The sequence below is a fragment of the Aureobasidium namibiae genome, assembly GCF_000721765.1.
Source record: "Aureobasidium namibiae CBS 147.97 unplaced genomic scaffold scaffold_16, whole genome shotgun sequence".
Classification (NCBI taxonomy): Eukaryota; Fungi; Ascomycota; class Dothideomycetes; order Dothideales; family Saccotheciaceae; genus Aureobasidium; species Aureobasidium namibiae.
Genome location: NW_013581193.1, coordinates 324,454 through 350,443, shown reverse-complemented (window position 1 = coordinate 350,443; position 25,990 = coordinate 324,454). Strand labels below are relative to the sequence as shown.

Here is a 25,990-nt window from a genome sequence, read left to right as displayed (position 1 = left end):
TGACCCCTGCCTTGTTTTCGTTTTAGCCATCTTGACTGGTAAATGTCTTTTGTCTTTTGTTTCCCTAGGCCCAAAAGCCGAGGCTCGTGTGGAGAGTGTCGACGTCATGTTTTGTTTGATGTTCCACCCTTGACTTGTATCTCTTGCCTCTTGTCGAGCCGTCGGACTTCTCGCTCTGCTCACAAACTGCTATTTCTCAACACATCTAACATGGACGACTCAACATATGGTATAATCAAGTTCCTGTTTCCACGTATCCCGTCATTTACCAAGACCGCCCTTGCGCACTCCCTATGGCTTTCACCAACCTCCTCAAAATGGGATCTGAAGACCGAAATGACCGTTGCCTTCTTACGTTCGCTCATGAATGGTGGCCCTTCGCCGATTGGAAAGACTCAAGCTCAAACACTAAAGGATCCTGGCGCCAAGGGCAAGGTCTGGACGGCCAGAGTTAACATTCCGGTTCCTGAGGACGAAAGCATCAGAGACGCAACCTTTACCGCTATTGCAGACCTCGGAAATGGCAACGAGACATATACGAAACCGAGGCTTGCTGCTATTGATGCGGAGTGGACAGGATACAGACCTGGAGTCGGTGCCGACGAGCCTCAGCCAGACATCTCGGAGCAGGAAAGGTATGCACACCTTATGAAGGAGCCTTCCAAATCTAGCAAAACGACAGTCCTCTATCTTCATGGCGGAGCATACTACATGTGTGGTTTCGGAACACATCGACCGCAAGTCTCAAAGCTAGCAAAGGCTTGCAATGGAAGAGCGTTCAACGTCGGCTACCGTCTTGCACCACAGGCAGCTTTTCCTTCACAGTTGTTGGATGCATTCAACGCTTATCTTTACTTGTTGTATCCGCCTCCTGGGTCTCTGCATGAACCAGTATCAGCCAGCGATATTGTCTTTGCCGGCGACTCAGCAGGTGGAAACCTGGTCTTTGCACTCATCCAGCTCTTGCTGCAACTTCACCGTACGAAGCCATCGGACGCAAAGAACCCTACCGTCCGATACCACGGCAAGACTGTCGAAGTACCTCTTCCTGCAGGAGCGTCGGCCAACTCGGGCTGGTTTGACATCACCCGATCAATGCCTTCCCTTGTGCACAACGCAAAGTATGACTATCTCCCACCAGCAAACCACGATGATGCCCTGGGCCGGTTCCCAAAGGACGACGTCTGGCCAACTACACCACCAAGAGGCGACTTGTTCTGTGATCTCAGCATGATGTGCCATCCTCTCGTGTCCCCAGTCGCAGCCAAAGACTGGACCAACGCACCGCCGCTATGGATTGAGACTGGCGAAGAACTTCTCACAGACGAAGATGAGATCGTGGCGGCCAGGGCAGCCTCCCAAGGCGTCAAGGTCCAGTTCGAAAAGTACGAGGCCATGCCCCACGTGTTTGCTATGCTTTTGCCCACTCTCGCTACCAGCAAACGATGCATGGAATCATGGGGCACCTTCTGTCGGAAATGTACAGAAGGCAGTGTGGAGACGAGCGGTACTTGGATTGCAGTCAAGACAGGTCTTGAGAAACAGATTGATGTCACCAAGATCACAGGACTGACTGTTGAGTATGCCATCGAGAGGATGAGAGACGCTCAAAGAAGGCGGTTCGCCGGCTACGAGAAAGAGGGCAAAGCAATGCCCAACCCAAGCTTGTGAACCTAGAAGCTCCCACCTTTGCAACACATTATACTTTGGGAAACTGGGTTGGGCACGATCGGTGTTAGGGTGCTATTAGAGAAATCTGGAATGTTAGAACGCAGTCAACCAGTATACAATGATGACTATGATCTATGGTTCGTTTCAGCTATATCGAATTGAGAGGCGGTTTTGCTTTCCAGTGGGATATATTAAGTAGAATCCATGAGGTCAGCACATACGGCCACAGTCAGCTGAAAACTGGGCATCCCATTCGCTCTGCCATACATAAGCAGTTGAACGGCAGATTAGTACTACGGTGGGTGACCACGTGGGAATCCCTGCTGCTGTGTGTTTTGCAACCTTGCGTCATGTTTGTGTTTTGCTTATGGTCTCAATGATCTATCGTGTTACCATCGTGGTAGGAATTCCGTGATGGTTGAATGGGTGTTTTTGTTAATTCTCTAGCAGGCAGTATCCGAGACCATTTCCGAAGAATTCGGAAAAGACACAGGACCCCCTCCACTGGGAATGACGAAGTGATCCAACACGGTATCTTTCTTGTCATTTCTCGCACGAACAAACAATAGCTATTATCACCAATCAAAAGCTTTGATACGTCATCTGTCGATTCCACATTGAAGGCCCGTTTCGTCGCTCCCCCCAAAAATGCCATTGGTCACGATTAACTACAAATCTCTGTACTATAGAGACTGGTCACCCAAAGATGGCGCCAATCCTCGAGCAACGCTCATCATGGTAAACATCAACAGTTGGTAGATACGGGACTACTGCTTACGTATCAACAGAGCCATGGCTTGGGCTCAAGCAACAATTACTACACTGCAGTGGTACCCTTCCTGACAGGACAGGGTTACCGTTGTATCTGTTTCGACATGACCGGATCAGGCCGCTCACCTTACACACATGTTGAGCAGAGCATCCACAGTCTAGCAGGAGATGTAATCGACCTGATGGATGTCTTGTCGATCGACAAAGCAGTCTTTGTTGGCCACTCCATGTCTGGAATTATAGGGCCTGAGGTGGCAGCCGAATGGCCAAATCGCATCCAAGGACTCATTTTGGTGGGACCTGTGTGGCCTTCGTCAGAAGCAGCACCTGTCTTCGAGGATCGCATCACCAAGGTTGCAGAAAAAGGCATGGAAGTCATGGCAGATACTGTACCCTATGCTGCAGTGGGATCTACTGCAAACTCCCTGCACCATGCTTTTATTCGAGAGTTACTGCTCGGCATGGATCCTGCTGGGTACATTAGTTTGTGCAGGGTGATTGCTAATGCATACAAGACACCACCAAACTATGGGAAGGTCTCATGCCCAACTATTATTATTGCTGGAGAGGAGGACAAGAGTGCGCATCTGCCCGGATGCAACAAGATTATCGAAGCGCTAGGCTCGGATCAGAAAGATATGGTTGTCATGAGCAAGTGCGGCCACTGGCATTGCATCGAGAACGCGTCAGAGGTTGCAAAGTTATCTCTCGAATTCTTGGACCAGATTTCGTAGAGTAGACAACAGTCAAATTCATCTTGTTGTTGATTCATGAATCATCAGTGAGCAACCGATATCGCGGGAATTGTTCGCAAGGGAAAAAAATTCTGCAGGTATCCGCTTGGTTGAACTGCAATGAACCACTTTCTCCACAAGCAGGAACTCGATGATGTGTAGAGTGTTAAATATACAGCATGAGGATGTACTCATAGAAAGCACGGAGTTGATGACCCTGCAAGATATGGTAGATGGATCTGATATGATTAGATATCCCACACTCGACAATCTTGCTCCGGCCAGCATTTGTTGAGGGAAAGGGGCACATCGAGTAGGGCCGGAAGGCGGTGTGGGTGAGGGTTTTGAGTAACGAACGTGCCAGAGACTTTAATTGATGTTTCAACAATCCAAAACCGGCATTTGCTCCAATGCGCTTCTGCGACGCAACATAGCAAAAAGCTCTTCTCTTGCTCGTGAGTATGGCGATTCTGTGCAGGTATGGAGAGTGAGTTGCGACAAGTTGATCGGACCATTGTCATCCTGAAGAGCATCGTACGAGTTGGTCTCGAAGACGAGAAGCAGAAGCGCTTGGCGACAGGCGTTGGATAAGAAGGCGTGGGAAGCTTATCCAGCGGCAGCCCCTTGAGTGGACTGATTATTTTGTAGACCAAAAGTACCTTAGGTAATTAAAGTGGGAGTATAATTTGGCGCGCTGGTCCTCGAATCAATCTCCACGTCCGTCTCTCTCTACCTTCTTTCCTGCAATCCAACGCTGCTGTTCTTTCTTTGTTGAGCTTGTTGCTTCGCTGTTTCTTGCTAATATTGTTCTGATACCCCCTTTCCACTACTCTCAACTTTTTCCAATTCCTCCGCCACAATGTCTGAACGCCCTGAGAACATCGGTATCAAGGCAATTGAGCTTTACTTCCCCAGCCAGGTGTGTATCTGGTGTCTTATCCTGCCGCACAGCAAGCGCTAACGACCGTGTCCTTGCAGTGTGTCGAGCAGTCTGAACTCGAGAAGTTCGATGGAGTCAGCGCTGGAAAGTACACCATTGGCCTCGGCCAGACCAGAATGAGCTTCTGCGACGACAGAGAGGGTGAGCACGCGACTCGAACGTGCTTCTCGAGACTCTCGAGGCTAACAAACCCGCTACAGACATTTACTCCCTCGCTCTGACCGCCGTCTCCTCGCTCCTCCGCAAGTACAACATTGACCCCAAGGACATTGGTCGCCTCGAAGTCGGTACCGAGACCCTCCTCGACAAGTCCAAGTCGGTCAAGTCTGTCTTGATGCAGCTTTTCGAAGAGTCGGGCAACTACAACGTTGAGGGTGTCGATACTGTCAACGCTTGCTACGGTGGCACCAACGCTCTTTTCAACGCCATCAACTGGGTCGAGTCCTCGGCATGGGACGGTCGCCTTGCAATCGTTGTTGCTGGTGACATTGCTCTGTACAGCAAGGGTGCCGCCAGACCCACTGGTGGTGCTGGCTGCGTTGCCATGCTGGTTGGCCCCGACGCTCCCCTGGCTTTCGAGCCCGGCCACAGAGGCAGCTACATCACCCACGCATACGACTTCTACAAGCCCGACTTGACCAGCGAGTACCCCATCGTTGATGGTCACTTCTCCATCAAGTGCTACACTCAGGCCGTCGACGCCTGCTACAAGGCCTACAACACCCGCGAGGTCCAGCTCAAGTCCAAGGCCAACGGTGCTGCTAACGGCAACGGTGTCCACGCTGAGCCCGAGACTCCTCTTGACCGCTTCGACCACATGTGCTTCCACGCCCCTACCTGCAAGCTCGTCTCCAAGTCTTACGCCCGTATGCTTTACAACGACTACATCAACAACCCTGAGAGCCCCGTGTTCGCCGAGGTTCCCGCCGAAATCAAGGGGATGGACATTGAGAAGTCGTACAGCGACAAGACCGTTGAGAAGACCTTCATGGCTCTCTCCAAGAAGCGCTTCGCCGCCCGTGTCCAGCCCTCGATTCAGGTCCCTACCATGTGTGGTAACATGTACTGTGGTTCCGTCTACGGTTCGCTCTGCGCTCTTCTTTCCAACGTCTCGTCGGAAGACCTCCAGGGCAAGCGTGTCGGTATCTTCTCGTACGGATCAGGCCTTGCCTCGTCTTTCTTCTCTTTCAGAGTCAAGGGCAGCACCGAGGAGATGAAGAAGCAGATTGACCTTCAGAACAGACTCGACTCGCGCAGAGTCGTTGCTCCTGAGGTGTACGATGAGATGTGCAGCCTCCGTCAGCGCGCACACTTGAAGAAGAACTACTCGCCTGAAGGCAACCCCGAGACCCTCTTCCCCGGCACTTACTACCTGACCAAGGTCGACGACCTGTTCAGAAGAGAGTATGCCATCAAGCAGTAGATGATTTATTCAGCCACGTGGTGGGAGAGTGAGCGACGGCATCGTGGTGGAGACAAGATATCGGCACAGACAGCAGAGTGGACCCGCAGCCGGCTGTCGTGTTTGACGGAATGCTTCATGGCTTGTGTCTCGGACTCTTTATTTCTTTTTTCTCTTCTTTTTATTTCCTCGGGTTACAGATGGGAGCAGTGGCGCATACATACTTGTAGTAGTACTTTTGAGCAGTCTGGAAGCCTTGATAGAGAGGCCAGACGTTGACGACATGAAAACCATGCAAATATCAAGAAACATCAAAGCCATGGAGAGCAGCGCCAGCAATTGTGGGATACAGTTTTGTTTCGAGTCTCGGTGACAGGTTATGTTTGCCGATAGCCAAGTGGATAGGCAAGTGACGGAAGAGGCGGATTTGGACTCCTCGACAGTTGGTCCGTGGGCATTCGTCTCCTTGGCGCTCGACCTGGCAAACTGAGTCTGGCAACGACAGGCCATTGCTCTCGCCTATCGTCTCTGCCTATCCAACACTCGCTACTTGAATTCCGTGACATTTCCCTCTCCGACCATAACTTCGCCCATCCGATCCGCTGAGCCGACCAAACGCGCTCGTTTTGCTGCCCTCACCCTCCCCGAGCCCCAGGTGTCGGGCCCCGACGACCGACCACTCGACCGCGTCCCAACCACGGCCCACCACACGCTCGCCTCTTGTAAACCATGGCCGACCATCGCCAACACCCTCGCAACTCGACCGATGATGTTTTTGACGACGAATATGCCGTAGACGACCACTACGACGGAGTCGCCGACGGCTTCGCTCCTGGCCGCGTCCAGCCCGGCAACGACCGATGGTCGATACACTCTCAGGATCCTTCAATCCGCAGCGCTCTCGCATACATGTCCGACGCCCCTCGTTTCTCCACCGGCTCCACCAGAAATAGCATGCACAAGCCGAGAGAGGATCAGAACCCCTTCAGCAGCAACGAGGACGATGATGACGACAATACCGACGAACGCTCGGCTCTTCATCGCTCTTCGAGTATCCAGTCCTCTTCGACTGCCCAATACGCTCCTGGAATTGCCCATAGACTCAGTACTGCCTCGTCAGCCAGGGCTTTTGCACGTACCGCAACCCCTGTTCCTGCCAACACCGGCCCTAGCCACCCCTACTCCATGTATCCTCAGGACACCAATGTAGCCCGCCACCCCTCCACCTCTACCACCGCATCGACCATTCGTGCTGCTCAATCTACCGCCACCGTAACCCAAGGCCCTACACACCCTTACAGCATGTATCCCCAGCATGTCTCTGAACACGACATAACCGACTCTGCTGCCGCCACAAGCCATGCACAGACAGTGATTCCAGTGGGGTTTCCCGGCAGGACTCAAGCCTTTGTACGAGCTCGAGGCCCTGGAGACGAAGAGCAAGACATTATTGGTGTCGATGGCCACTCAGAACAACTTCCCCCTTATTCTGAGTATCCCGAGGACGGTGTACCGAAACCCATTGTACTACCAGGAGCAGTACAAAATGACACTCCTCCCAACGGACCTCAAGTACTCATGCCGTTGATGCAGCAGCAGCGTCAGCCTGAAAGCATGTCTGATCAGGCCACCGCTCATGGCTTTGCCGAGATGCAACAACTGAACTCTACCGACTCGTATGGCGCTTCGTCAGAGGCCAAGAGTTGGAAGGAGAAGACGTGGAAAGAAAAACGGAAGACACGTTTCTGTGGTATCCCCTTCTGGTGGATACTGCTGTCTCTTTGCGTGCTTGCTTTCATCGCCATCGTCCTTGGTGCCTCTATTGGCGGCATTTTTGCCGGTGCTCGGAAAGAAGCTGTCAAAGCCGTGACCAAGTAAGTTTTTTGCGACTAGCCTTTCTTTCCATCATCACTAACGACATATCTAGACACAACGGCAACAACACGACCACTCTTTTAGATGCCTCTCCCATTCCTACATCTTCAATAGGAGCACCACCGCCGACCGGCGTCTACGCTCTGGACTTTGGCCCACCAAGAGCTACGCAATCAGCGTGCATAGCCAATCAGAACTACTCAGCAGCCTGGACGTGCAACATTTATGGCATACCACAGATGGCTATCAATATTGGCCTTCCGCCCGACGGAAGTAGCGGCGAGGGTGCCTCCTTGTACGGCTTCAGCAACGCCACTGGCATAAACTACGGCACTCAACCTCCTAACACTCAATTTGCCCCATTCATCTCCGTCGAGGATGACGATGAACCTTTCCGAGGACCTGCCTTCTATTTCCAGACCTTCTACGACAAGTTTGTTGTTGTTCCCGAGTCGTCCCTGCCCGCAAGTGGTGCTAGCAGTCCGCAGAAGCGCTCCTTCGTTAACAACGATTGGTTTACTCAGCACCAAGTTGCGGCAGGAGACAAACCGTGGTTTTGCTGGTTCAACGGTACTTTCCTCGAAGGCTTCATCTACGCCAACAACTACACTGATCCGAGCCAGTCCTCCATGTCTTCATCTGCATTCTCATCCATGTCCTCATCCCCATCCTCAAAACACGCCAAGACCTCATCGTCTCCACTGACCACCTCTACTATCATTGAGGTCTCCGGCCCTTCAACGACAGCTACCTTGACTTCTGCCACCCAGACAGCCTCGTATACTCACTCTGCCTCCAACCCCTACTCACATGGACGCAGAGCAAAGCGCAGTTGGCAGTTGGAAAAACGAAGCTGGACATTTGCTGAACTGTCTTCTTTCGGCTACGTTGTCAAGATCGAAGAACGTCGTGTACCGGACAGTGTTGAGCCTTACTGTCAGCAATTTCAAATTCTGGACAACGGCATGGCAGGTCCCTTAGTGGACCCCAGCACGAATCAGCAGATAACGGTCTATCTGCAAGAGACCGATCCCGATTACAGTGCTTACCAACAAGAGACGTATGGAGGAGCAGCTCCAACCGGGACGTCAAAGGTCAAGCGTGATCCTATCAACGGCGCTTGTCACTGCGAATGGTGGAGTGGATCTTCACCCAGCTCGTAATCTTCTCTGTTTTATTATTCTGTCCATGATTTCTTTCCTCTTCTGGTACCAGGAAGAATTCTTCTTTCCTTTGTCATGTTCTGTTCTTATCGGGAAGCGGGCCTAGAAAGCGGAATGGCGTTAATTAACTCTTGGAGGGTCAGATTGTGGATTATCTCGGAAGCGATTCTGTTCTGTTTTTATCTTAGGAAAGCAAAGGGGACTGCTGGTGTTCTCGTTTGGGGTGGTACGGCGTTGGTTTGAAGCGATGTTTTGATCTCTCGACGCACTGCAAACTAGCTTGATAGTTTCTTGTTCTCAATTTCGAATTCTTTCATGAGAAGATGCAATTTACACAATAAATTCTTGAGCTGCCGTTTGCTTGTGAACCGTGTCTTGTCCTTTGTGTCGGTCGTGTTTGCTTGGCGCTCACTTCGATGGTCGAGCCGAACTTTTCTCAGACGCACCTTCCTTGTGTTGCGACTTCCCTCGCGGATGATGTAAAACGACAACAATAAGAAATATTCTTCAAGATGTTTCCCGCCGACTACCCTCCATCACCCACCTCGTCTGAAGCAGACATGGATGCCATGACCGCTCATGTCGAAAACAGGCCCTACCACGAGGCTTTCATGCGCGAGGCCATCAACATGGTACGCTTTTCCCCACCAACAATCACACTTCCCTTCCAAATGCGGATTAAAATTGAAAAAATGCTAACTTCTGTTCTTCTATCAGGCCGAGCTGGCACTCGCCTCTGATGAGACGCCTGTGGGATGTGTTTTTGTTCACGATGGCAAAGTGATTGCCCAGGGCATGAACGGCACCAATGTTACCATGAACGTAAGCAAACATCTGCTCCAGCCGTCACACTCTCCACGCCGGTGAACCGCCTGCACTTGATCAACACCATTTGGATCGGACACGACTGCTTTCTCATTCAGTGCATACATCATCTGACACATTCGCTTCCCAGGGAACACGCCATGCCGAATTCGTGGCCCTCAGCCAGATCTTGGACCAACACCCACCTTCGATCCTCCAGGAGACTGACCTGTACGTCACCGTAGAGCCATGCATCATGTGTGCCTCCGTCTTGCGCCAATTCCGCATCCGCGCCGTCTACTTTGGCTGCCTCAACGATCGCTTCGGTGGCTGTGGCGGTGTCATGCGCATCTGTGACGAGTAAGTTCCTGCATTTCAATCACTGATTGTCGAAAAACGCAAGATACTGATCAAAATGCAAAGTCCCAACATCGAACCTCCCTACAAGATCTTCGGTGGCATCTACAGGGCCGAGGCCATCATGCTGCTCCGCCGCTTCTACGTTCAGGAGAACGAGAAAGGTTTGTGTTGACATTCTGCCTGATGTTTCAATCTCATCGCTAATTCGGCATGTGATAGCTCCCGAGCCCAAGCAAAAGAAGAACAGAGAGCTCAAGACCGACATCATGCCCCTGGTCAACATGAAGAACCCCGAAGGTTGAAAAAAAAGGGGACTGAAAAGCCCTTCTTACATCCATCCACAAAGACCTTTCCGCCAACCCAAATTTCAAATGTCCTACTCCGCCAGCTTTCTCTTCCTTGCTTGGACCTGGGAATTTTGAGTTCGATGCCCGTAGCAAAGATACGCAGGCACGCAAACTATTTCAGAAACGGGCTCGCTCTACTACCAGCAGGTTTATCGTATTTCCTCCGCGACTGTCGAGAACAATGGAGGGGGTCAATACTGAAGTCCAATCACGCAGAACCAGCTAGACAGAGGTGCATAGGGTCAAAGACACGAACGAGAGACGAGCAGGAATTCTTGTCTGGCGAAACGAGTATAGATTAAACAGACAACATATTCATCCGAGCAAATCAAGCCATCACATGCAAGACCAAAAGAGGAGAGATGTGGAAGGATTCACTGTCCTTTCTTTGTGTTTCTGGCTTTCGGTCGGAGAAGTGACTTTCTGCCTTGTATATCTCTGCCTCGCTTCCTATTCTATTCCCTCTGACTCGATATACAGTCCCACCTCTTCCTTGACAAGTCAACCCTTCACTTTTCGATTGTTTCCAAGAAAAGAGACATGTGATCAAACCATTGTTGTGTATCCTCCCTTGTTCATCGATTTTCCGTCCCTGTCATCATCCACTGCTAGTCATTCCCGATATATTCCAACCGACTCATACATAAGAAGTTTCAAGAAGTACTCGAGACAGAGAGTATTGTTTACTCCGGACCATTATGGATCGCTGCATGGCTTTGAGTCATGTTGGTAGAGTCGAGAGAGAGACTCTGGATGCACAATGTCAAAGTCCCGGAAGCAGGGAGATGTCTCTGATCGCCAGATGCGGTCCGAGAGTGAAAGAGGCACAGGCCGCGACTGTTGTTTGCGACGGCCGTAGGGGTTTGGAGCATCGCCGTTCTGGTGGAACTTCTGTGTTACACTTCATAACAAAGGGAAAGAGTAAAGACAATCTGCCTGTCCAGTTTTTCGATTGGGCTCATCATGCCCAACCACCACCACCTGCGCCATTGTTGTTCCCACCGGTCCATCCTTCTTCCAGCGTGCGATCCTCGAGCTGTCGTACAAAGTTCGTTTGGCTTCGCGCATCCCTTGGTCCTCTGCTCATGCGTCTCCTTCCACCGACATTGCCGACGTCGCCTGTTTGCTCGTTGGGAGGAGGATAGTAGGCCGGGCTGGGCTGCAGACGAATAGGTGCATTGGGATCAAGGTGAGACACTACTCTTTGCAACGTGGAGGGGATGCCGTTTGCCATATCCATGGTAGATGCACGTTGGCGACCAGCTCGTGTGGTCGCCTGTGCGTAGAGCGACGACTGAGGCTGGTTGTGCTGGTACGCATGTTGCTGGGGCTGGTGGCCGTGCATGGCAGCGGTCGGTGGCGGTTGCTGCAGCATTGGCGCTTGGTTATATGTGTTGGGGACAGCGGCCGAAGGATATGGTGGCGGAGCTTGCTGTTGCTGTGTGGGAGTGTACATGTTGGAATACATGGGTGATTGTTGGGCATGAGGAGAGGCTGGGTAACCAGGAGGTTGCATATGCATGCCAGCATAGGCAGCGTTTGCAGCAGACTGGGCCTGCTGCTGTTGATGCTGCTGCTGTTGTGCAGCCTGGGCACGTTGTTTGGATAGGGCCTCGGCTTGTTGCTGCTGTTGAAGGCCAGGGGCGGGTGAACGGGATGAGGACGGTTTGAGATGCATCTGAGGCTGGAAGGGGCCAGTGAACTTTTGTTGGGTGATGAAAGGATGAGTGCGTGCCTGCTGTGGTGTCCATCTCTCCAGCGGGTTGATGTTCAAGAGACCATGGACAAAGTCAATGAAGGCGACTCTGTTGTTCATTTCTGATCGAATGTTAGCACTCGCTGACAACTGAGACTGCCACAATATACGTACCACGATCAATCTCTGCTTGCTTCATGCCCTTACGTGGCATAGGGTAATTGCGAATGATTTCAGGCAACGTCGTGGCAGAAAAGTATTTCTTGCTTGGTTGCTCCTTTGTACCATGCTCTCGAGAGTACTGATCCATTGGCTTCAGACGGTACGTTTTACGGCCAAATTCGTCATGTGCTTTCTCAAAGAATTCACCAGACTGCTTGCCAACTTCGAGCATCCAGGTAGGAGGAAGACCCAGCATCTCGGTGATTCGTGACACTTGATTGTACTCGGATGAGCCAGGGAAAAGAGGCAGGCCGAGGAAAAGCTCGACAACGATGCAACCCAAGGACCACATGTCGATGGCAGCTGAATACGGTAGGCCGAGCAGAACCTCTGGAGATCTGTAGAAGCGCGATTGAATGTATGTGTATACCGTCTGGCGTTCGTCACATGCCGACCCAAAATCGATTATCTTGATAATGGGGCTCTCGAGGCTAATCAGTTGTTAGTCGTTGCTTGGAGTATGGATACAGAGATCGAGACAGACTTCTTGAGTAAAATGTTCTCAGGCTTCAGATCACAGTGAATCAAGCGAGCTTTGCTGAGCAAACATAGGCCGCTCAGCAACTGTTGAGCAAAGACTCTCACAAGAGTAGTGCTTAGTCCTCTGAACTGGTTTTGCTTGATGAGCTCGTATAGGTTGACTGACAACAACTCGAATACTAGACACAAATGCTGTCTGTGGATGAATGTATCTTTGAGTCGGAGGATGTGATGGTCATCATTCTTGTCCATGCGTCCATTGAGCTGTGTGATGACTGTCAGCCAATGCAAATCACCGACGCCGAATATATTGTTTTGCTTACCAGGTCCAGAACGGATACCTCCATCATGCTCTGATTGAAATAAGCAGTACGGTTCTTGACCACCTTGACGGCGACAACCTCCTGCGTCTTGAGGTTCTGGCATTTCACCACCTGCCCAAAGGTTCCCTGGCCGAGAACATCAAGAATAAGGTAACGATTTTTGTTGTTGGTGTCGTCGCTGCCGAGAATGTCATTGACATAGAGGATGTAATCGCTGTCCTCGTTGTCGTAACCATCGTTCTTGGTGCCCTTGGATGGCTTTGTGAGGACTCTGCGTGGATTGCGCGAACTTTCATACTGGAAGTTTGGGTTGCAGATCCGGTATGTCGCTGGCAGTTGTGTAGTCAAAGCCTGCAGAGGCGAGATGAAACCGCCATCAGGATGAGCTCTCCGGAAGGGCGGCTGGGCATTGACGCGCGGATGCAAATCGGCGACATTGTCGCACTTTGTGAAGACTGGGACCGGGCCGCGAGTAGGTGGCTCAGACTGAGGCTGGTTGGGAGGAGGCAGGCGCGGCGAGTGAGGGCCGCTTTGGTTGAAGGGCGATGGGTAGAAGTCCGAGTTGGACTGGATCGGGGGCAGGTTCGGGCGCGACTGGGTAGGCGACGAGTACATGTGACGCGTAGGCGATTGTCGCATCTGGTTGGGAGTATATTGATTCGGGCTGGTCGTGTAGGGCGAGGTCGGAGAGGTGGTGTTCATGGGCGAGTAGCGGCGTGCAGCGGTCGAGTCCATGGTGGGTTGCGACGAGAGATAGGCGGCCCTCTGGGTAGGGGTACGCGAAGCCGACGACGAGTACTTCTGGCGATTGTAGGGATCGGCATCCTCCATGAGTCTGTCTCCGTCGCTGTCGCCGTCAAGAGGGGGGTTCTGGGACGAGGGACGAGCCGTCTTGTAGGGGTCGTACTTGGGCGGCTGCTGCTGCGAAGCAGCTGCAATGGAACCATGTCTAGACGCCGAGCCAGCGGGATTGGCCTGCCATGGCTGCTGCTGTTGCGGATCCATTGCTGTAGCAATCGAAGCCTTTGTCGCGGTTGGCGGCGCGGCTTTGTCGTGATGTTGGCTGACTTTGGGTGGGATCAAAGACACGGACGAGGAAAGACGGGGTCGACGATGATGCGACAACAGCAATGTTGGAGCAATGCGGCGCGGCCAAAGCTATCCACGTCTGCACGAGCTGTCCGCGTCAGCCTGCGACATGGTCGGGTATATGTTTTGGCATGGAGTGCTCACCTCTTGCTTGTGCTTGCGACTCTCTGTCAAGACGGCTCAACAGCCAGCGAAAGGAAGCTGCTGCTCGGTGTTTGGCTGTCAAGCACGACCAAGGGACGCTCACCAAGCGGGGCTCAATCCTCTATCTGCTCCGTACAGCTTGCTCCTGCCCAACGCGACATGCATGACGCACATTTGCTCCCTCTCTTTTTTTTCTGGCCAATCCGACTACTAAAATTTCACACTGCACACGTCCCACTCGCTCGGGCTTCAGAATTGGGTACCTTCTTTTTGCCATTGCATCGTGCCGTCTAAGGGGGATAGAGTAAAAAGATAAACTGTAAAAGGAAACATGACAATCCTGCCCGGCTTTTGGTGTCCTTGTGCGCTGCAATAACGTACAGTAAATGTCACTATGAGAAGAACGCCAAACCCATCCGCAGCATCCCTTGACCAGCCATTGATCCCTTACGATCTGATGGCGTTGCCCAGGACACCGCCTTGGAATCCACCACCGCCCCTTCTGATGCCTTGGCCGCCACCTCTACCACCGCGGCCACCTCTGCCACCTCCTCTGCCTCCTCTCTGTGCACCCTGTCTCTCGAATGCGTTGGCAGTGCCTTGTGTTCTTTGCTCCAGAGTCTTCTCGTTGCTCTCAATAAGCCCGCTGGCCTTGTCACTGAGAGTGAGTGCCAAGCTCTGCAGTCTGCTGAGCTCGACGCCCTTTCTGAAGATGATGGCACCGTTGACCTGGTCAAGAGCAGCAGCAAGCTCCTCGTGGCTGATCATCTTGCTGACAATGGCAGAAACCTTGCGCTCAGACAGCTCGAACATCGACGCAAGCTTGTCAATCGAAAGAGTGTCGTAGAAAGGTGCGTAGGTGAAAAGGTAGGTGCGGAGACCCTCTTCTTGGATCTGCTCCTCGAGCATGGTCTTGATCTTGGAGGCTTGCGGCAGGAGGTCCCAGATCTTGATGGCAGTGATGAACTCGGCAGCCTTGCGCCACTCACCCTGGGCGAGAGCCTTACTTGCCTGCATGACGTGGTCACGAGTGTTCTCGGGAGGACCGGTGAAGATCTGGCGCTCGTGGTACTCGAGCATACGGCGGTAAGACTTGCTAATGACACGCTTCTTGAGATCGGGCGATGAGCCGACCTGAGCAAGAAGAGGAATCTCGAGCAGCATGGAACAAGTGAGGTAGACACACTCGAGAAGCTCGAGGTTGACGTGCATGTGGAAAGGAAGCTGGCGTTGGCGTTCGATGCGCTCCTGCTCGGGGGTGATCTGAGAGTAACGTTGCATCTGCAGACCCTGGGCGAGCAGTTCCTTTTGTCTTTGAGAACCGCAAATATCCTGGAGTGAGTTCTGGGCCTCGTAAACAAGTCCGGCGCGGAAAGCACAGAGACCGACCTGGGTCAAAGTACGGTTGAACAGGATCTGAGTGTTGACGTCGAATCCGGAGATGGTCTCTTGCAGATGCGACATGAGGAGCATGTCGCGAGCCTTGAAGTATTGGTCATGGAGAGCGAGGTAGTACACTTGGCAAAGCATAGCACGGGCACGGATAATGCCTTCGCTGTGAGTGTAAAGGTATGTGCAGATGGCGGTGACAAGAGTAGAGCTGTCGCCGGCAGCGGAGCGGGGAGTGATAGACGAGTCCAGGGAAGAAGGAAGGGCCTTCCAGACGTTCTCCTCGAGGATGTTGATGACCTGAGAAGGCTTGAAGTAAATGTGTTCAAGTCTGCGCATGGCAATGCGGTTGGCAGTCTCTTGGACAAAGTTGAGCTTCTCATCCTTTGCTAGGCGCTCGCAGTACAGCTGGGTGCGGACAATGTTGGTGTAAAGAGAGGCCTCGTCACTGAGACGCTCGACATACTCGGCAGTGTGCGGATCAACTTGCTGCAGAACACGGGTAAGCTCATCGTCCAGACGCTCGACCAGGGAGACAATGCTGCCGGGAATCTTGAAAGTCTGGTCGGAAGTGATGGTGGGGTGCTTCTCGTCGTCCTCCCAGTCCTCGGCGCTCTCGATGACAACCAGGTAAGGGTGCTCCTCGAGGAGGGCCAAGAGGGCAGCCAGTTCTTGCTGGACCAACTTCCACTGCTCCTGTGCCATGGTGTTGCCGCTGCCGCTGGTCAAGTCGAAACGGGTCGAAACAAGTGTCAGTAGCACACGAGCCTTTTGGTACTCGGTAGCAGCCACGTCAAGCAACTTCTCGAGAGTACGGATCTGCTCCAGACGGTCGGTGTTCTTGCGTCCTCTGGATTCGACGATGGTGCGGAGGTGCTTGAGGATACCCTCAGGGGTGTAAGTCATGGCCTTGCCGCCGGCGCCGACCACAGTGAAACCGTCGTCGTCAGCACCAACGATAGTCTCGTCGGTGAGAGACTTCTTGGCCTTCTTGGGGCCGGTAGCAGTGGGCTCCTCGACCACATCCTCCTTCATGAAGTCGTCGGGGCTGTCGCGGTAGGCCTTGATGTCGGCGTCGTGGTCACGGTTGTTCTTGCGGATCTTCTGGCGCATGGCGTTGAGACCCTTTGCGGCGACAGGGTTCATGTTCTTCTTGGCCTTCTGCTTCTCCAGGGCCTCGAGCATAGCGGTTTCGAGGTCGGCAATGGTCTTGATGTACATCTTGGGAGCCTTGCCATCGTTGTCACGCTGGAGGACGGGCAGCTGGCGGTTGAGTTTGTCATAGTCTAGAGCAGTGGGTTAGCTACCGCATGGAGCTCACGCAGCGGCGGTGGCAGTCGGACGTACTGTCGTTGATGACGCTCCAGTCGTTGATCTTCTGGGCGTTCTCAATCAGGCGGATGGTGCCCTCGAGCTCGTCGAAACGCTTGTCCTTTGCACTCTTGACCACGGTGCGGTCGTCCTCCTCGTCGCTCTCGTCCTCGCTGGACTCATCGCGCAAGAAGCGGTTGGCACCGGTCTTGCCGCCCTCATCGTCGCTGGAATCTGAATCCGAATCTTCCTCGTCAGACTCCTCCTCGCTCGACTCCTCTTCGGACTTCTGTGCCTCCTCCTCTTCGCTGTAAAGTTCCTCCTCGTCCGAGGAAGACTCGCTGGAGCTGTCGCTGCCGTAGAAAAAGCGAGACATGTTGGCTGACGCTGGTGATACACAGAGTCGTTTCGCGGCGCGCGTGTCTATCAAGTTGTGGATGCAGCTTTTTCGATCTCGGCGGGCGAAGTCTTGGCGGCCTAGTGTGTGAATTCCAGTCCCACGTGATCCCACCATCCATCGACTGTCGATCTGATGGCCAGTTGGACTATCTCTCACTCAACATGTCAGGTTCTATCTTAGCTGCTGTCCGCTGGCGTGTACCTAGATCAGTCGTATCTGTGCGTAGTAGCTCGACCAGCCGGCAGTCCCGCCAAAAAGACATCGACATCATCCGTCGCCTGCGCAGACAAGAGCGTATCACAGCCGCCACTTTGGATGCTGAACTAGACGACTTTCTGCAGCGCTTCGACACTCTCTACACGTCGAGCTCTGCCAGTGAGGAAGCCGTCGCTACTGCTCTGCGACAGAAAAAGTACATCTCTACAGAACGACTGAGCCATACAAAGAACATGGCCAAGTTTGGTCAAGAGATCGTCGACGACTTCAATGACTTGAAAAAGCACATCAAGGACCTCGAATCCGAGCCATATCCAGATTGGCAGCCTGGTGACTCGGATGTCGTTCTCCGTCAATTGGATGATCCTAACCTGAAACCCCAAGACTTGGAGAGCGAGATGAACACCAGACACAAGGACGTCAAGCGTCTTCTTGACCAGGCTGACGAGCATTACGAAGCCTTGGTCAGAACTAGACAAGCTCTGCGTGAGAGAGGTGCGGCCGCAGCTGAGACTGTTGCCGACGACTTTGTCAACTCACACTCATCCGATTATGACTTTGCGAATCTCATTGTCTCCCTGGATCCTGTCGATCTCGATACCATAGACGAAACACCCGCGGCCATTCTTGCTCAACTGAGACGAAACACTCCTTAGAGCCAATGCAAGCCAGCAGTATCTTAACCAGACCTCCTCACGATCTCAGAACTGTCACAGGATGCATTTGACGAGCAGTGTTATGGACACTCGTTCTCAGTTCGAAACTCTAAGCGATGCGAGATCTGACAAACAAGCCGATTGTGCATGTCTTCGAAGCTAGATGCGAATGAAGCAAGCACAAGCTTAGTCAATACAGCCATTCGACACAGGGGCATCGTTGGCAATCCCACGGCTCAAGCGCCTAGAAGCCACATTTGGATTTTGCTGCGAGTCGGTATTGAGCTCAAGCAACAGTACAGAGAGTAGCCTGAAGGATTAGCTGGACGCCTCGCGGCTCTCTAGCATAATCACAAAATCGGAGCAAAGGCAAATGGATTCGGGATCTATCCATCTGTTCCGTGCGACACAAAACGCGTTCAACCCTCTTCGCAGACACACCGGCGAGCCGTGTGTTCATAACTTTGGGTCAAAATTCGTCTTGCTGTAATCACTGTCCTCCCGGTGTGCGAAGTTGTGTCACGAGGCCCTTTAAGAATGCACAATCCCTTCAGTAACTAGCAGCTATCCATTGAGAGTCGAAATTCTATCGGCTCTCTGTGGTCTTTGGTACCGTCAAGAAAGAACCGTGCAGTTTGATAGCCACAACTCCGCATGCATGTCGTCTGTGGGAGCGGAGTGAGAGTGGCAGGATTCAGCACAGAGGGTGCAGCTGATCGAGGAATGAAGACAAGAGTTTGCAGGCATAGAGCGAACATATGAATGGTTTCCATGATTAGATAGGGCTCAAGCAACACGAGACTACTGCGCAAAACGGGACATATGCTTTGTATGAGGGTTTGAAATATATCATTGTCAGAAATTCTTTGACTTGCGATGAGCAAAGACGCTGTATTCCAAGACGGATGTTCAATCGGAGGAAGTCGCGCACGGGCCACGTGAAGTTGGGGCGCGACTGCGAAAGAGTTGTACAATCCACCACGACGACCAAAGTTCATCGTATCCGCATATCACTCCATCGCCATGCTCGGTCAATCTCTCAGGGCCTCGGTATGCCACTATCACTGTCCACGTCTTTGCGCATGACAAAGTCCCGTCCGCTGACATGTACCGCAGCGCCAGTCGCTCCTCCGTGTTGCTCAGCAGCAGTCGGCCACCACCTTCCGCCGCACTTTCGTCACTCCCACTGCTGTCCGCCAAGGTACTTGAGCTACCATACCGCCATCACACCCGCCGAACAGCTGCTCATTGATTCTTCTACCATAGCCGATCTCGTCCAGGACCTCTACCTTCGCGAGCTGAAGGCTTACAAGCCCCCCACTGTCAAGGCCTCCGACGCCGAAGGCCAGGTCCAGAAGTTCGCCCTCCCCCAAGCCCCTGCTTCCCCCGAGGAGGCCGATATTGCCAGCCAACTTAGCGCATACGAGGCCCAGGAGGTCGAGGTTGAGGGCCAATCCACCGAGGCCGGTGCTGCCCCCGTTGAGGACTGGTACCGCTCCCACAACTCTGATGCTCTGTCACGAATAACCGCCACTGACCACTATTCTCCAGGTTCGATGAGAGCGAGCTTGCCGACGAGGAGCCTGCCCACCACTAAGCTCCTGTAGCTTAGGCCATGTAAAACAGTGTGAAAATGCATTCAAGAGCTTGACATTCATATCCTTCCTTTTCTCCTTCACTCACGTCTGTGGATCTGTGAGCACGCTGCACATGTTCTCCTATGCTCAGCAACTACACGATCAATTCGTCTCCTATGCTTTCACGTTCCCCTGGATCTTGGTATTGAGGCACATCTGATTCGGTTCCTTCAAGGACGAGGGATCAGTAGCTTGGACGTGTCTTATATGCGCTTGTATTGTGATGACCCAGCCACTCGCAAATTGATGCCGTACTCCGGAGCAGGGGCGATATAATCTATCCTCAGCGCATTGGCAGTTGATCGCCCTTTTTGTGATATGTCAAGAACTACACTCATCTCAGGCGAGATGGTCCCCTGTATCTATGAGCGACAAGATCGACCATTCTTCATCTTGCAATGTGATTAGATGGAAATTCTCCGCATAATATGGTGTTTTGATATTGTGGTCAGATGAGCCGCACTACTATCTATTCGCTGTTCATGATATCCGATGGAACACGTGCATCGACTACTGTCAAAGCCAGCACTCCTGAAACAATGAGACCCTGGGAGCGACTGAATCATGTCAAGCCTGTGTCCGGTACCCAGCAGCAGCCACCTTCATGTCAGAACATTTTGGAGGCACGCATCCGACTGAAACAGATCCTATTGGATTTCACACGCATGGCTGGGAATGACCCAAGCCATGTCCTGCAGATGTATGTATCATGTAAGAAAAAAGTACATTGTGCATACGACAACCGAGCTGAGGCGGAGCAGACGAGTTGATGCATGAACAGCTTGGCCAACGCTTCGCCAGCAAGCATGATGCGAATGCCGCAACGAATATGCGGGCTGAAGCTTGCAAGACGTCCGTCGGGGGCGCCGTTGTGGCCGCGCAGATCTGAAGAGTCGACGACGCGTACTAGCTAAGCCCGTGTCTTTCTGCAACGAGGAGTTCCGGACTCTCCTGATCGAAGATGCATGCGGTGATTTAGCCCTCGACGAGCACGAGTCGTCAGCTTGAGCTCGCACCGCAGCTATTTCGATGGTGCCATATCCGACTCAGATTAACGTTGAGATTGGGTGTAAAAGAGGCTGCTTTGTTTGGTGTACTTTCCGCTGGGCGCGGCGGCGCGCGATTATTGTTGGTTGGAAGCGAACCGGCAGTTCACCGGACTCTCCAAAGTCGTTGACTTGAGCTAGGATGTTTTGTGCATATTCACCACCGATGAACCAGGGTACTCGGTCAAAGAAGCTGGAGATTGCAAAGCTGTACTTGCTTGGCATACAGTAAGACTCGGTTTACACCACGGACAAAGGCGATGATCACGGCTTTTTTGCGCCGAATGGTGTGGAGCGTATTGTAGAAAGCACAGAAGGGGGCTCGCAAGTCATGAAGGAAACATAGCAGCGCAGCTAAGCAGGTCGCAGAGTGACACTAAACGCGCAGCTGTTGCTATTTACGGTTCCAGGAAAGGAAGTGACGAAGGAGTTTGAAGCTCGTGCGGCAGGTACGATTTTGCCAAGGAGCAGAGTGTCGCGCGTCCCGAAGGCAAGATTCGGCTCTGGATCTACGTGCTGGTGGTAGTGTCAGCATGCACGCAGCGATTGCTGGACGATTACACTATCGGCGCAATGGACAGGCATACAAGACGAGTCGGCGAGCAGGGGTTCTCGAAAGTTTAAACGTCATGGCCAGAGAAGCGAAGACAGCGGTTGCCGGGATGGAAGCGTGCCGCCGCTGGCCCTGTTTAATGTCTAGCACCTTGCTGCCGTTTGAGGCTAACCACGCGCAATGACTTTTACCTACCCTCTCCCCTCTCCATCACGTCTCAGACCGTTCTTCTGTGCCTCCTCTGTCCCTTCCTTTTTACATTCGACCCGTTGCCTGTACATACACCTTGGCTGCCGCCTCTGTCTATATACCACTGCCGTAACCACCCATTGACTGTTAGATCCTTTCTTCTCCATTGCCAGCTTCCGTCTGTGCCCTCTCTGTCTTCCCGAACACGCTCACATCTGTCGATCGGCTGTGGAAACACGTGTCTTGGACCATCTGGAACACGCCCGCGCCATCTTTGCTGCATTTGGACATGGCTGGACTGTAATCGCAGCGCCTTGTGTTTGATCAACTTCCCTGAACCGGAAGAGGGTGGTCGAGAAAGAGAAAGAGTTTAGGAGCGAAACACATTACGAACATCTAGAGAGGAGAAAGTCGCAAATCTCGATCCGGTACAAAGAATATCCAAGAGAAGGATCGAGCACATCCCTCAACCATGACGAGCATAGCCAACAACTACCACAACCATGCGGACGGACTTGCAAACCCAAGAGCAAGGAGATCGTACGTCGAGGCTTCGAGCGCCCCCGACTTTCCACGTAGCGCTAGTTACACATTTTTGGGACATGCAGCAACAAAGAATCCCGCTTACAATGCTCCCCTGGCCATCACCAACAGAGGGAGCTTCTGCGAACAGGATCTGATTGCTCCTATGGTCGATGACAGTACCGACACATCACCGCCCGAGTCGTCTGGCTGGTCCACGCCTGCCGACGATCAGATGATGCCTGTCAGCCTGCCTCAGGACCTGGTTGCCGAGCTACATAAAAGCCCCAAGATCACCGTCACGGCTGACAGCGAACACAACCCAAGCCCACCAGCCTCGCTCAAGGATGTAACTCCGAGCATAGATTCGGCCAAAGTTCTTCCTGCTCCAGTGCTGGGCGATCGCGCCCGCTCTCCCTCGAAGTCAAGGTCGTTAGCCAAGCGATTGAGTAGAAGATTGTCTAGCGCACCCCCTTCACGCTCCCCCTCGCCCTCCAACCGCACTCGCGAACCAAAAGCCGATGGACCAGCCCAAGATGTTGCTGCTAGTCCATCGCCAGTGGCCAGTCGACCGGTCGTCTCTCGTAGAAAGTCGATGTTCCGAAGACGAGACTCGGAGAAAAACAAGCAAGACGATACCGAGACCACCGAAGGCAGTAATTTCCTGGCCAGAAGGGGCACTGTGCTCAAGAGGAGATCAACCAAGACAGTGGTCCCAACAGTGAGAGCGTCCATGGAGGAGCCCAACAATTCTCGTCCACCACCCATGCCACCGCTACCCAAGTCCTTCTCGACTGATAAACTGCATACCACCTCACACTTACACCCTGATCGCGCGATTCCCATGCCATCATTGGCTTCTGCCGAAAAGTACCAGACTCTGCCCAGTCTCACTCTACCCCGGAAGAAAGACGAGCTATGGAGTGTTTTCAGATCGCTCGATGGCGACTACACCAAGTGAGCACACCTGCACTCCTGTATCGATATTAGCTGACAGTCTCCAGGTTCCAATCAAAATCGAGCACTATGAAAGCGAACGTGGTGAGATCCTCGCTACTACCATTCCTCCGAAACTACGCCGATCATTCGTCCAATCTTGCATTGCGAGCAGAAGATCTGGACCGACGTACCAACATCCTAAACAAGTGGTGGACCGGCCTTCTCGATATGCTCCATGGAAGAAACAATCAGTCCATTTCTGGCACAGACCGACCAGCCATTTTGGACGGCATATCAGGCATAATGGATCGTCAGGAATGGCGTCTCTCTCCCTCTCCATTCTGTCCCCTCGATCGAAGGACTGCCGTCGTACCTTTGAGAAACAAGTCCACTACTTCTCTGTCCTCGACTGGGATAGACTTTTTGACCGAATCTGTTCACCACAACGTACGAAACATGTTTGTTCAGAACCTCAACTCACAGATGGCCTTTGTGGTTGACAGAATGTCGCTCAAAAACGCATCTGCTAGTCTGGTGACTTTCTGTGGAAAAGCGACCGCATATGCTTTCTTCTTCTGTCCAGGAATCGCCGAGGTGCTCGTGCGCTTATGGGATGCGCCAACAGAAGTCATGAGGAGGGTTCTCACTGAAAGCGGTGTAAGCAAATTCGATAATCTTGCCGACACTGCTGCGAGGATCAACCCATCCTTTCCTCCTTCCATGCAATCTTTGGGTTTCGTCTCCTTGGGAAAGATGCTCAGACACCTTAGAACGCAGACTCCTTTGCCGCTTGGAACAGCAAATATCCAGTGGTATGGATATTGGCTCGAGCGCTGGTCTGGTCGCGAAAGTGATCTCTTCTTCGCTTTCGTGAAGCACTTCCATATCCTGGTTGCCGACTACCTACCATCGGACGCCACCAGGAAAGAAAAAATCTGTGTCCCAGGTTTACTTTTTGTGCACTCCCAGATCTTGGTCAACCTCGATTCTACCATTCACCGTGATGCAGGTCATTTGCACGGTGATCCATCAACCAACATTTCTCCCACATTTGACGACGTTCTGGTTGACCCAGACGCAGTTGCGTCGACTTTACCCTTACCACCTACTAATGCTATCCGAATAATGGCGGAAAACCGCCTAATAATGCTAATTCGAGATTTTCTATCCGAGAGAGCCTTGGAACATCCTTTTGCTCGACAACTTTTTGCAGAATCATTTGCTTGTCTGCTTCAGGCAGGTGCACGCGGCATCTCTGCTTACAACCATCTCGCCTGCTACACTCTTTGTGACTTCTTGGAAGAGGCGTTCCCAATCATTGTCCGATACGAGCAGACGCATCTCTCGCAATCGTGCCTCATCGATACAGATTTCTGGATAGACGTGTGCAAGAGAATGGTATTCAGTCAAAACACAATGACCGAAATCAGACTGTTCGCCTTTCTATTCACAATCTGGAGCACGGTCAACAGCAGTCCAGACCGTAAGACGAAGATCTGCATCGATCTTCTGCTCGATCAAGAGGTCTTTGAGAAGACCTTCAATCACTGGTGTCCTATGGTTCGCGCTTACTACATGCGTTTACTCTGCTGGCGCCTCGGTCGTTATGACGGGGAAGGATCTTCAGGCGATAAGTGCGTATACTCATTCGATTCTTTTTGATCAAGTTGCTGATTTTTCTCGCTCTAGGTTGATCTTCGAGACACTGTTGCAGCGTCTCCAGATAATCTGGTCACACTTTTTGTGGCAAAGACAACAAGCTGCTCAAGGAAGGATGCTACCCCCCTCAACGACCCCTTGCAATCCTGCGCCTGGCAGACGTCTGTTGATCATTCGCACTGATACTCAGGTTGCATCAGGCGGCTCCTTCCTAGCCTTTGACGGCATCGTACCACATCATCCATCGGCCTCGGTAGGAACACCCAGCCAGGCTTGGAAGAGAGATTCGGTAATATCACAGGCGGCTTCATTGGACGTCCGTCCCAGTTCATCAGCGTCTTCTGATTTTGGCATGGAACTCGAGCGTCCTGAGAGTGGACTTCGCGGCTTTGTCCGCAGCATCTTTGGAGGCAAGAGCCGGTCGAAGGCAGCATCTGTCTCGACGGTCAAGACTCCTTCCTCGTCCGCTTTCTCGCCATCTGCGCCAGAATCGACAGTGTCTGGCGGTAAACTCACCCGATCAGCAACAACCGCCACTCAAGCATCACGATCGCGTGCCTCCGTCATGAAGCAGTCACCTCAGGCAACACCTCATGTCAGCCGGGGTCCCTCGCCCATCAGGCATCGAAACTTTTCCTTCAAGTTTTCCCTCGAGCTACACCCCAAAGCACACCACCCTACCGCCATGCGCCTTGCACCACCCAGACTGCCCTTGGCCGCGCACCTCTACCTCCAGCAAGATGGCTGCGACGAGCTGATTATCCAAGCCGCCGAGCCCGTAGGCGAGTTCAAAGCTCAGTCAACGTACTCTGGCAGAGCTTTGGCGGAATGGATGTGCATTCTCATGGAGTGCCAAGGCTTCTTTGAGCGCAGAAAGGGCGAGGGAGTCCCGACCAACAAGCACGTCGAGACACCAACCTTGGGTGTCGAGGTCTTTGGCAAGGGAAGATGAAGCAGTCAGCTCTGCAGACTAAATAACACTTTCTCTGTATATTCTTCTTTCTTTTTTGTTTGTTTGTCCTTTTGAGTATAGTTTCATGCATTTGTTGGATACGGGGGATTTTCGGTCTCTTCATTTTGTTTTGTGCATTGCATTTGCATTGGTCGTCTTTGGGAGTTCTTTATGGGCCTTTGAAAGGTCCTGGATGGGGATCTATACGGGGTATCTTGTTTATTACCATATAGTAAATATTTTGGTCTTTACGAAAAGAAAAAAAACTCTTCTTGAAACATGCCAGATGAGCTCTGCTCTGCACTACGAATGTGTTTGGCAAGTTTTACATCTGGGAGAGGAAGAACAGAGTGTTCAAGTCATCTGGCATATTTTGATCAAAAGAGACAGACGTGTGTGTGGAGAATGGAATGGAAAATGGTTATAGGCTAGATGTTATGGTATTGACGTGGCAGGCTGTCTTATACGTACAAGATTGCATGTGGAAGAAACCGACTAGA

At 52.3% G+C, this 25,990-nt stretch overlaps 10 protein-coding genes across 10 annotated transcripts; 8 read left to right on the top strand and 2 right to left on the bottom strand.

Annotated features, from left to right (window-relative positions):
• Window positions 1–210: 210 nt before the first annotated feature.
• Window positions 211–1,671, top strand: M436DRAFT_66359 (uncharacterized protein; the record flags this gene model as incomplete). Its single annotated transcript, XM_013569195.1, has 1 exon — window positions 211–1,671. The coding sequence occupies one exon, from the start codon at window positions 211–213 to the stop codon at window positions 1,669–1,671; it is 1,461 nt and encodes a 486-aa protein (XP_013424649.1).
• Window positions 1,672–2,319: 648 nt separating this feature from the next.
• Window positions 2,320–3,176, top strand: M436DRAFT_53484 (alpha/beta-hydrolase; the record flags this gene model as incomplete). The annotated part of the gene is made up of 2 exons (XM_013569085.1): window positions 2,320–2,409; window positions 2,460–3,176. 2 exons carry the CDS (start codon window positions 2,320–2,322, stop codon window positions 3,174–3,176), a joined length of 807 nt encoding a protein of 268 aa, XP_013424539.1.
• An 859-nt stretch (window positions 3,177–4,035) lies between these two features.
• On the top strand, window positions 4,036–5,539 carry M436DRAFT_66357 (hydroxymethylglutaryl-CoA synthase; the record flags this gene model as incomplete). Its single annotated transcript, XM_013569194.1, has 3 exons — window positions 4,036–4,095; window positions 4,155–4,257; window positions 4,317–5,539. The coding sequence occupies 3 exons, from the start codon at window positions 4,036–4,038 to the stop codon at window positions 5,537–5,539; spliced, it is 1,386 nt and encodes a 461-aa protein (XP_013424648.1).
• A 708-nt stretch (window positions 5,540–6,247) lies between these two features.
• Window positions 6,248–8,556, top strand: M436DRAFT_66356 (uncharacterized protein; the record flags this gene model as incomplete). The annotated part of the gene is made up of 2 exons (XM_013569193.1): window positions 6,248–7,392; window positions 7,446–8,556. 2 exons carry the CDS (start codon window positions 6,248–6,250, stop codon window positions 8,554–8,556), a joined length of 2,256 nt encoding a protein of 751 aa, XP_013424647.1.
• A 569-nt stretch (window positions 8,557–9,125) lies between these two features.
• On the top strand, window positions 9,126–10,022 carry M436DRAFT_53758 (tRNA specific adenosine deaminase; the record flags this gene model as incomplete). The annotated part of the gene is made up of 5 exons (XM_013569136.1): window positions 9,126–9,188; window positions 9,274–9,378; window positions 9,512–9,720; window positions 9,784–9,881; window positions 9,940–10,022. 5 exons carry the CDS (start codon window positions 9,126–9,128, stop codon window positions 10,020–10,022), a joined length of 558 nt encoding a protein of 185 aa, XP_013424590.1.
• Window positions 10,023–11,034: 1,012 nt separating this feature from the next.
• M436DRAFT_11239 (kinase-like protein) lies at window positions 11,035–13,613 on the bottom strand (the record flags this gene model as incomplete). The annotated part of the gene is made up of 4 exons (XM_013569040.1): window positions 11,035–11,885; window positions 11,938–12,416; window positions 12,470–12,729; window positions 12,789–13,613. Coding segments are annotated over 4 exons (2,415 nt in total), but the record flags the coding sequence as incomplete, so codon positions are not given.
• An 855-nt stretch (window positions 13,614–14,468) lies between these two features.
• On the bottom strand, window positions 14,469–17,097 carry M436DRAFT_53552 (uncharacterized protein; the record flags this gene model as incomplete). The annotated part of the gene is made up of 2 exons (XM_013569094.1): window positions 14,469–16,696; window positions 16,758–17,097. 2 exons carry the CDS (start codon window positions 17,095–17,097, stop codon window positions 14,469–14,471), a joined length of 2,568 nt encoding a protein of 855 aa, XP_013424548.1.
• Window positions 17,098–17,282: 185 nt separating this feature from the next.
• On the top strand, window positions 17,283–17,993 carry M436DRAFT_53690 (uncharacterized protein; the record flags this gene model as incomplete). Its single annotated transcript, XM_013569124.1, has 1 exon — window positions 17,283–17,993. One exon carries the CDS (start codon window positions 17,283–17,285, stop codon window positions 17,991–17,993), a length of 711 nt encoding a protein of 236 aa, XP_013424578.1.
• Window positions 17,994–19,016: 1,023 nt separating this feature from the next.
• On the top strand, window positions 19,017–19,590 carry M436DRAFT_53919 (uncharacterized protein; the record flags this gene model as incomplete). The annotated part of the gene is made up of 4 exons (XM_013569164.1): window positions 19,017–19,043; window positions 19,110–19,194; window positions 19,260–19,482; window positions 19,545–19,590. 4 exons carry the CDS (start codon window positions 19,017–19,019, stop codon window positions 19,588–19,590), a joined length of 381 nt encoding a protein of 126 aa, XP_013424618.1.
• Window positions 19,591–22,673: 3,083 nt separating this feature from the next.
• Window positions 22,674–25,490, top strand: M436DRAFT_53432 (DUF1765-domain-containing protein; the record flags this gene model as incomplete). The annotated part of the gene is made up of 4 exons (XM_013569075.1): window positions 22,674–22,897; window positions 22,945–24,513; window positions 24,569–25,034; window positions 25,113–25,490. 4 exons carry the CDS (start codon window positions 22,674–22,676, stop codon window positions 25,488–25,490), a joined length of 2,637 nt encoding a protein of 878 aa, XP_013424529.1.
• Between the last annotated feature and the right edge of the window lie 500 nt (window positions 25,491–25,990).